Here is a 9,920-nt window from a genome sequence, read left to right as displayed (position 1 = left end):
TTTAGACCTTGCTTGCATCACTTGTAGTTCTTAGTTTTCAGTTTTATTTTTTATTTTTATTTTTTTTATACAGAAAGCAAGACAAAAATGGTGTTTCATAACTCAGTTTCTATTTTTACTTTTTTTTTTAAAAAAAAACTCCTTAGTTTCTAGAAATTGAGGAAACTAAAAAAATCTGGTTTTCAAAGTTTTTTGAAAACAATAACCATCCACAGTCACCAGCTCCATCTCTATTATTGCCATTACCACAATTTCATTGTCCTGGTTACCAACCGTTGCTGATTACTGTCGGCTCCTAACCATTATAATCCATCGCTGTCACTCATCAACAACTGGTCACAGCTTTGTAGACATTTGTCATTGCAAAGCAGCACTTTGCCATCGTCATCATCCCTACCATCACCATCATGAAATACAACCAAAATGACTATCAAACAGATTTTGTACTTAATTTTAATTTTTAAGACACTGAAAAACAAGTGATGCTAAACTGAATCAAAAAATATCTTAACTAAATATACGGACGATCTCGCAGTATATTCAACTATTCTGATATAAATATAATAAAAAATATTAAAAAATAAAATATCATAATAATCACTTGATATAGTGGACATATCAATCCAAATCACATCCATCGAGTGCTCCATCACAAAAGAGACAACCCAGTTGCTGCGATGTTGACCTCCTTATAGACATGTCTAGTACATATGATGGCGGCCCTTCTCAGCAGCATCGCGATATCTTTCAGAAGTAGATGAGCAACATCTTCTATATTCCGCGTCTGAATCCATTTGATCACGATGGCCGAGTCACCCTTAATGATGAGCCGGTTCACTGTAAGAACCAACTTCGCATAGGCAATACTAGCCCATACTATCCGTAACTCCTCCCTTGGGATTGTAGTGTCCACCAAGCAATTCTCGCCCATCACCAATAGTCTCAAGTGCGGGCCACGAATTAAGAATCCTACTCTCGAGCCAAACACACTACTATCATAATTGATCTTGAGAAATGTTGGGGATGGGGGCTCCCAAAAGATGAACACTTGATGGGTTGCTCGACGAGCCCAACGAGAGTCCCAATAGTCTGCCGTTCTCAAAATCGATTTAGACAATGAGGAGCGAGCAAACTCCAATACCCGGGCCAGAGGTATCTCCACCACTACAGTCGCGGATGATCATTTTGACTCAAATACCATATTATTTCTAGATAACCAAATGTGATATGCAAGATAGGCCGCATGGATCTCATCAAGCATAGCCAAGTCTGAAGCCAAACTTTGTCAAAGAAACTCCACAAAGGATTGGATCAGGGTCGTAGTCAAGACAGTAGACGCAAGTTAACCTGTTCGTCGTCAGATCTGGACAGCTCTCGAGCATTGGAATAATACATGCTCCATAGTCTCCTCCTCCATGTCACAACAGAGACGTATGGAAGGGAGAGCAAGACCACTATCCCATAAGACCCCTCTCAACAGAAGATGGCCCTAGACCATCATCCAGACGAATAGACGAACTCTTGGATGAGCAGCCATCCTCCTTAGGGGTGTGCATTCGATTTTTTCGGTTCAAACCGAACCAAAGTTCTGAAAAATCGAACTTTCAATTTGTATTTTATAGAACCAAAAATCAAAATAGAGTAGCCTAAAACCGAACAAACTAAATCGAAATAATTTTAGTTCAATAATTCGATCTTGGGCTATTCTATGCTGGGTTTTTGATTTTGGTTTGAGCTTATTAAGTTCTTTAATAATTTTATTATTTGGACTGCAAAATTATACTTGAGCTTAATATTGTTACTCAAATTCAAATCAATAATAAATTATTTAAAAAAAAATTAATTTGATAAAATTATCTTAAGCTCTTTATAATCTATCAATGTAATATTTATTATAAATCAGCAATCAAACCAAATCAACCAACTGATAAGATTTTAATTCTTGAGCAAACAACTATATAAAACATATAGCCAAACTTATTAAAAATCAAACTAATCAACTAAATAAGTTATGTAACTATTGCAGTATTGATTATAAAAGTTAAAAGCAAAAGCAACAAACTACAAACCCATTAAAATTAAACTGAAGGGAATTAGATAATTTTGATTTTTGATTAACTAAAGTTGCCAAATTAAATACTAAAGATCGAATCGATTAAAAAAATTTAGTTTGATTTTAAATCAAAACCAAAATTTTCAAAAAAAAAACTGAATCAAACATCAAAATAATTAATTATTTGATTTTATTTTTAGTTAACCGAATTATTTGCATACCCCTGATCCTCCTTACCCTCTTTATTGACACACATACCTTCCATGCAGAAGAGAGAACTTTGTAAGCATAGGATGGTGGGCCACCATATGTGGGACTAATTCCATGTTGCCCAATCAGCACACAGATGCCATCCACACTCTCCCATGGCCAAGTCAATAATTTCCATGCTGAGGAACAAGTGCAAGGAACAAATGAAAGCAACAACTTCTTACCAAAGAAAAAAGAAAAAAAAAAAAAGAGAAAAGCTGTAGTATTCCGAACGGCTGTTTATAAAATGGCGCCAAATGGAACCACCTCGTGCCCAAAAGCAAACGACCAGCCAACTGCCTCGCCCTCGTGAGCTGTAAGAAGGCAAAGACCTCCCCATCGCAGTCCCCACGGACACAAGAAAAAAAAAAAAAAAAAGATAAAAAAGCACAAAATCCCAATACTCTTTACTATTTTAGTCTTTTAGATTAAGATCTAAAGTTAAAAAAAGAAGGAAAGGAGCTCTTTTCCTTGCCCAAAAGAGTAAAATAGTAAAAAAAGGGATTCCGTGGGGAAAGAAAAGAAAGCGATTGCTTTCCGGCTATTTTTTTTCATCAAATGGGTTCTACTACTAAAAGCTCGGCGCGTCGATTATCCCCAGGGTTCCAAGCTGGAAACCCTAGTTCTTGTTCTCACCTTCTGCTACAATTCCTTATAGGTTAGCTTCTCAAATGCCGTGGTGGAGTCTCTGAAGAGCGCTAAGTGCGAAATCAGAGCATCTCAAGGTGTTTTTTTTTTCCTTCTTTTAATTTTCTTAAATCTTTGTTCTAGTAATCGCAGCAAGTGCAGATATTTTATCAAAAACTTTCCAGAATTTTGCGTTCTTTGCCGTTTAAAAGACATTACCTTTTTAGATTATAATTTTTAGGTAAAAATGATCTGTTTTCCATCTATTTTATCACAGCAAGAAATTTGGATGCTTACTCTGTTAGTTGATTTCCTTATTTGCTTGCATTTTTCTTCTTTCTTTGCAAAAAGAAAAAAAGAACGAATTGCATTCTTTTGCTTTTTCTATTTTTTGGGCTGTCATGTTGGCATGGAATAATGTCTTCTTGGTCGGTGGTTTGGAAGTTTGGTGCTATCTAATATGATTTGTCCTACATCAGTTGTCATTTAAGTGCAATTCACTAGTGTTATAATTTCTTATTCATGAGGTTTGGGAATTTGGGACTTTGGTTGTTGTTGCAAAGTGTTTGATTGAAGATGAGAAGTGGGAATTTGCATGCAAATCGAACACTTTCTGTTCAGCAAAGTCTTAATTTCTAATTTTATGATGTCCTGCTCTGATATTTGCATTGGCATTTGTAACGTGACACTGAAGGTAAAGACTAGGAAATTATTTGGTCATAAATTTTGGTTCACTTTCTATTGTTGTCTATACATTTTTTCTATGAATTTGTTTTAAGCTTCTTTCTTTTTTCTTCTCCCTACTGTTGCTAGTTAAGTGCAGGAAAAGCATGCGTGTAGCGAACCCCAGGTAGTTTGGGATTTAGGCGAAGTTGAGTTGAGAAAGAGAGTACCGGTTGCTAGTTAAGTACTACGGTAAGCTAATATAGAGTTAATACAGAAGTTTAATTTTGATGTCTTGCTGCTTTTATGTCAGTTTTATGGTTTTCAGCTGATTTCAGAGTTGTCATGGTATGGCAGGTTGGGGCTTCCTTCTGTGATTGTACTTATTCTGGGAACCAGAAATTTTGATCAATCCGCCAAGGGATAGTGTTCACATCAAGAGGAATGATGGGGGGCTTATTGCAGTTTTTTGACTTCAGTCAATCTATCATGTCTCGGAAGTTTTTGATGCATAAGAAGAACAATGATGGTGAGAATGATCTCCAATTGCATATTAAAAACTGTTTCGATGAACAAGCATAGGTTCCCAGAAATGAAGATACTGATGCTAATCCTGCTGTTACGGCTTCCATCAAAACCGTGAATATAAGGAAAAAAAATGACTATAGATAGTACTGTGTTTGCTTTAATTTATGCTGCTTTTTCCATCTTCTTGTTAATGTTCATCATCTTGGCTTTGCTTCTTTGCTATTCCTTAACAGTATTTTTACACTTTTTCAGGTTTTGAAGCACCTAGGAATAGTTTGGAGTTTCCCAAGGAAGCATCTCATAGTAATCATGACATTCCTGAAGACATTCCAGTGAGTTTGATATTTCATTTTCTTTGTAACATCATTTATCAGATTAATGCTACAGATTCGTTGGTACATGTGGAACATTTTCGAACTTTTCTTTACATTGCACCGATTCTGCTCGCTATCATATAATTTCTTGATTTGGTCAACAACTATGCCCAAATTGATATAATTCAGTCATTCTATTCCCTTGCATTTTAATCATGTCTAAGATCGGGCCTTTCTGAAATGACAATCTTCATTTTTGTTTTGTCTTTCGTGGATATATTGATCCAATAATTTAATTATTATTATAACTGCATATTTTATGGAACAGCAAAACTTCCATGAAAACCTTCAGTTGTCAATAAGTAATTGTTCATGTATGGCAACTAAAAGACATCATAATCAACATTTTCTTGTGTGTGTTGGTTCTTTGTAAACTTCTTGAAATCCATTCTTGGTGGTTGATATTGCAGAATTTTTACTTTTGTATTTCTGATGGATTACTTTTAAGGTTGATTCTGCATATCTGTCTTTCTTCCATCAATCACTACATCAGTATTTCTTCAGTTGACAACCATGCCTAGCTTTTCTTGAGGAAAACTGTATTCACTTTTTTCCCTTGATATTGCCACAATCAAGATTATTTTTTTCCAATAAGTTTCAGTTATCCACCAACCAGTCACTTTGATTCAAACTAGGGTAGTAATTATTTCTACCAGTCACACTTATCTGTTCCAGTGTGGATGTCACATGCATGGAGAATAAATGCTGATATGTATGTCGCATATGTTTCAGTATTCCTTCCAGGTGAAGCATCACCCTGCAAAAATGAACTACTTCCCTAATGGAGTGCCTGTAGAGAAGATGATAGACCAGGAGATGTCTACCAGAAAAAATGACAGATGTAATAGACCTGGCATTGTTGCTCGTTTGATGGGCATGGATTCGTTGCCATCTGAAATTAAGCCTATGAGCTATGCTAGGGACAGGAAGGATGAGAAAACAATGCCAAGACAGGAGACCAATGAAATTGTTCCAACTCATAAAACCTCACTTATCTCAACACCCTTGAAGCAAACAAAACAAGAAATACATCCCTATGACATTGAGCAAGATTTTACCCGATCCATCAAAACCCTCAATTTGAGAAAACCACAATCGCGAGAACATCCTCAAGAAGAAGAACTGCAGAAATTCAAGAGAGAATTTGAGGCCTGGCAATCATCCAGAATATGGGAGCATTCAAGAACCCTTGAATTGGGAAATGATCTTGAGCAGGGAAATATGCAAGTTCTTGCACAAGGAAATCTCAATAGAGAAAAAATGGCAAGTTTTATGGATTCTAAAAGGAAATTGTCCTTCAAGGAGACCACAAAGCCCAAAGAGTATGGGTCAACAGCTAAACTGAAAAAAGATATGCTGCATGGGGTTGTTCCAACAAATGAAGGAGTTATGACTAAACGGAGCCGAGCTTCCTTAAGAAATGATATTGCTTTGAGGAAGAGTGCAAAAACTAATCTTGCACATATACCTCTAGCTAATTTTGATAATAAAATGGATAGATCTTCTTCACCTGCAAAGATAGTGATTCTTAAACCATGTTCTGAAAGAAGTGATGATACCGAAGAGTCTTTGGTAAGCTCACCTGAGAAAATAGAAAAAGAAAATAATATGCAAGACTTTCTGGAAGAGGTAAGGAAAAGGCTCAATTTTGAAATCCGAGGAAAGTCTAGGCAAGATAAAACAGCCAGATGGACTCATGTTGACACTTGCTCTAGGGAGAGACTAATTGACCCAAAACAAATAGCAAGAGACATAGCAAAACAAATAAGAGAGACTGTTGCTTATGACTTTAGGACTACATTGGTTTGGTCAGACTCAGCAGGGTCATATAGAAGCAAAGCCCTATTCAGTGGACCAAGTTCTTCAGCATTCTTCAAAAGTGACACAAGAAAACTGTCATCAGACAGACAGAAGAATGTTGATGGAAGGCCAGGTACTTCAGTCTCAAGGAAGGAAGCTATGAGATTGAGACCAACATATGATCTCCCAAAGAAGGACAAAAAGGAAATATGCTGGGAAGATAAGAGAGCTCTAACTGAAACAGAAACTAGATGTTTTAGACATGAAAATGAGAAGAGTGTGGCATTTGATTATGAGGCAGTGTCACCTAGGTACCTTCTCAGATCACACTCTGCTCCAGTATCTGGAACAGCTTTTCGGAAGCATCGTTTAGAGGACCAGCATTTATCGAGTGGCGCTCACAATTGTAGGAAGCTTGAAGCATATGTACCTACTTCAGAAGAAGGGAGAAGAAATAAGAAAAATGGCTTTGACTTTAAAGGCAGAGTTTCAAATTTTAAAGGTAAGTTTTTTGGGAAGAAGATCCACTCCATGGATGAAATGGCTGAGGATAATATTCCTTATATGAAGAGTGTTGTAACCGCACCATCTGTTGTCTTGAATATAGGCATTGCACAGGCAAGTGTTGTGCTTAAATAACTCAATCATTTAAATCTCATGCAAAGTAATATGCTTTACGCAGCCTTTTCTTTATTAATATAGATTTTGCATGGCCTCAGGAAAACTCTACCGAGGTGCCACCTAGTCCGGTATCTGTGTCCAGCAGCTCACTTGATGAGATTTTTAGGCCAGGTTATCCAAGTCCAGTTTCCCCACTGGGGGGTCCTTTTACAGAAGACTGCTCATCCTCACAAGTTTTTGGGGAGCTAAGCTCAGAACTTCCTGGTACATACAATTTACTTGTTCAATTTTCAAAAGACTTACAATTCTATTTATTATGGTATATGTTGCTATATTTATCTAGCTTGTATATCTTTGCTCAAACATTCTTGTCATGCGACTTTGTTTATCCTCTAATGAACTAGATGCATTAAAAGAAACATTGTGATGCCTATGCAAATGTGACAGGGATATTGGGCCCATCTATGCAATGATCTCACATTTAATAAAGCACAAGTTACATATATTCCTTTGTTCTGTTGAGGAGAAGATGAATTCTGAACACCTATTTTGCCACTATTTATCAGTGACTATCTTTCTTTGAAAAATAATGCTCATAGTCACTAACTAATCCATGAATTTGGTTCCCTATGAAATGATCAACATTAGCATCGAAACTGTTTATTAAATTTCTATATCACAAGCAATCTGAAATTATGTTAAGACTTAATGACTAATTCAAATTGAATCATTTTGATGGTAGAAGAATGAGATATGTTAAAGGTAGTTAATTATTATATGTTCTCGAGTTAATTCTTTTGAAGATTAGATTCCTCTATATTAATCACCTTTTGATCTCTGTTGAATCTGCTTTATGGGTGAATATGACCAATGAAAAGAGAGAGAAAAAGAAAGGGTTTCACTGGATGCTGGTGCTATAAAGTTCTGCATAAGGTTGATTTCAGCAACTTGAATGTGCTTAACTGAATCCAAAATTTACTAGCAGCAAGCTGCTGGCATGAATCTTAATTTTTTTAGATGTTCTGCACTTGTAAGAAGTGGTTACCTTTTCCTCTCAGCATCAGGTGAAACTGAATGTGTTGATTAAATTTTCTTCCCAAAGGAAGCATCGTGCAATTGGCAAAACATATTGAGAAGACTACTGACCAGATACAATTTGAAACTATAAAGCAGATATTGACAAATATTTGATAATTTTTGGATTGTTTTTAACCCTTACTGTCAAGCAGTTATGGCAGGTGATAGACTCGCATATATATAGCTGACTTGTCAATGTTTCTTTTAGATTTTTCCATTCAAGATATCTTTATAAATATCATGCTTTAACTATGTATTTTACTTGTCAACTATGTAAACTTCTCATCACTTCTAGAGATGAAGAATCTGCTGGAACAAGGCAAGAAAAATGCACCTGAGAAAGTAGCAACTGAGGAAAGGCCAGATCAGGATGAAGCAGTTGAGGCAGAAGAACCTGCAAAAGCTTACATAAGAGATGTCCTTGTCACCGCAGGGCTGTATGAGGGTCAGTGCTATGATCAAGTCTTCTCAAGGTGGACTCCTTTGACAAAGCCAATTTCTCAGTGGGTGTTTGAGAAAGTAGAGGAGCTATATGATAATTGCAAGGTAAATGATGGAGAATCTCTCCTGTATAATGGTGACACCAATGTAGGTCACAAGATGCTGTTCGATTTAATTAATGAAGCATTGCCCAGGGTTTTCCAAACTACAATGACTAGTTCTACATTCAAGACATGGGTTCTTGGTCCCAAAAGATTGCCGCATGGGAAAAAACTGTTGGATGACCTGTGGCGCCAGATTGAAAGACACACAAACCCCCAAAGGGATGCTTCTTATTCTCCGGATAACCTTGTGGCTGGGGATCTGAGTATGACTCCTTGGTCTGGTTTATTGCATGAGGATATTGATGTAATGGAAATGGAAATAGAATGCATAATTCTAAGGGAGTTGATTGATGAATTTGTGTGGGATATATGCTCTTATATATAGGTGTATGAGCAAGTTGCAAGCATGGCAATATATTCAATTTTGCTAGTGATGCCTGTAAATGTACATACCTTGATCCTTACATCAATGCACAAAGTGTTAATGATGGATAACACTTTGTTTGCATTTATCAATGGTCAGTCAGTTCATGTACTGATGATATGTATGTAGAGATTAGTGTAAAAGAAGGTTACAAGATTGAGAGGATATTTACTGGTACTCAATTGGTGCTAAATAATAAAATGATGTCTAATTCCCTTTATCTTAATTTCTTGTTGGTTGAGGATGACCAAGTTTTGAAAACACTTTTGGCTGCATCAATATTTGTGGTTATGCAGTTTGCTTGTTGAATGGCCATTTCCATCAGACAAGGTATTGCACTATCAATTATCCATTGATTGACTTGTTGTCCACACTAGGCTCTAAATTTGATCCTATATTTAGATCGTTTTCATATTTTTCAATTAAGTTTTATTTGAAATCTATGCAGCAATGACTGAATCCTGGATGGTGCTTATTTTAGTAGCATGGTTACTTATACAGATAAATTATCATCAATCCTTTCATGTTTGCTGTTTATTCCCCATTTCTAAGTTTCAGACATCAATTAGATGAAACTACTAAGGTTCATGTTAAGGGTGAGGTTGTGATCTTACATGAACAACATAGCATTTATTTTGGTAACCGAGCTATTGTCTAATAACATTCAGCTGCTTTTGTTGCAGTCATTATTTTGAAGCTTCATACACGATGTGCTATTGCAACTAATGATGTGAAAGATGGTTTCCTAAATTTCCAATCCATGCATTCATATTTTGATTTTGTTGTTTGCTTGTGGTAACAGAGCTGTTACCTTCTATCTCCACTAAGTTTTTGGTGCGGGGTTTGGTGGCATAGGACTTCCATCTTTATATCCCTTCCAAACTAGCTGTTCTAAGGCTTCAATTTCTATAGTACCTTCACTTTTCTTTTTCACATTCACCTGAATGGTGTAAATCAAT

The 9,920-nt window shown here is 36.3% G+C and overlaps 1 protein-coding gene across 2 annotated transcripts; it reads left to right on the top strand.

The window, feature by feature from the left end:
* Nucleotides 1–2,805: 2,805 nt before the first annotated feature.
* LOC105042669 (uncharacterized) lies at nt 2,806–9,194 on the top strand. Of its 2 annotated transcripts, XM_073256799.1 has the most exons (8): nt 2,807–3,027; nt 3,743–3,844; nt 3,950–3,970; nt 4,002–4,121; nt 4,373–4,452; nt 5,227–6,912; nt 7,014–7,179; nt 8,288–9,194. In XM_073256799.1, the coding sequence occupies exons 4-8, from the start codon at nt 4,037–4,039 to the stop codon at nt 8,920–8,922; spliced, it is 2,652 nt and encodes an 883-aa protein (XP_073112900.1). In that variant the 5' UTR covers nt 2,807–3,027; nt 3,743–3,844; nt 3,950–3,970; nt 4,002–4,036; the 3' UTR covers nt 8,923–9,194. The 2 variants fall into 2 exon arrangements, with proteins under 2 accessions (XP_010918269.1, XP_073112900.1); XM_010919967.4 differs by having other exon boundaries at nt 2,806–3,027; nt 3,950–4,121.
* The last annotated feature ends 726 nt before the right edge of the window (nt 9,195–9,920 follow it).

The sequence above is a fragment of the Elaeis guineensis genome, chromosome 4 (assembly GCF_000442705.2).
Source record: "Elaeis guineensis isolate ETL-2024a chromosome 4, EG11, whole genome shotgun sequence".
Taxonomy (NCBI): Eukaryota; Viridiplantae; Streptophyta; class Magnoliopsida; order Arecales; family Arecaceae; genus Elaeis; species Elaeis guineensis.
Note: the sequence above shows the minus strand (reverse complement) of the source record. Positions and strands in the feature narration are given on the sequence as shown.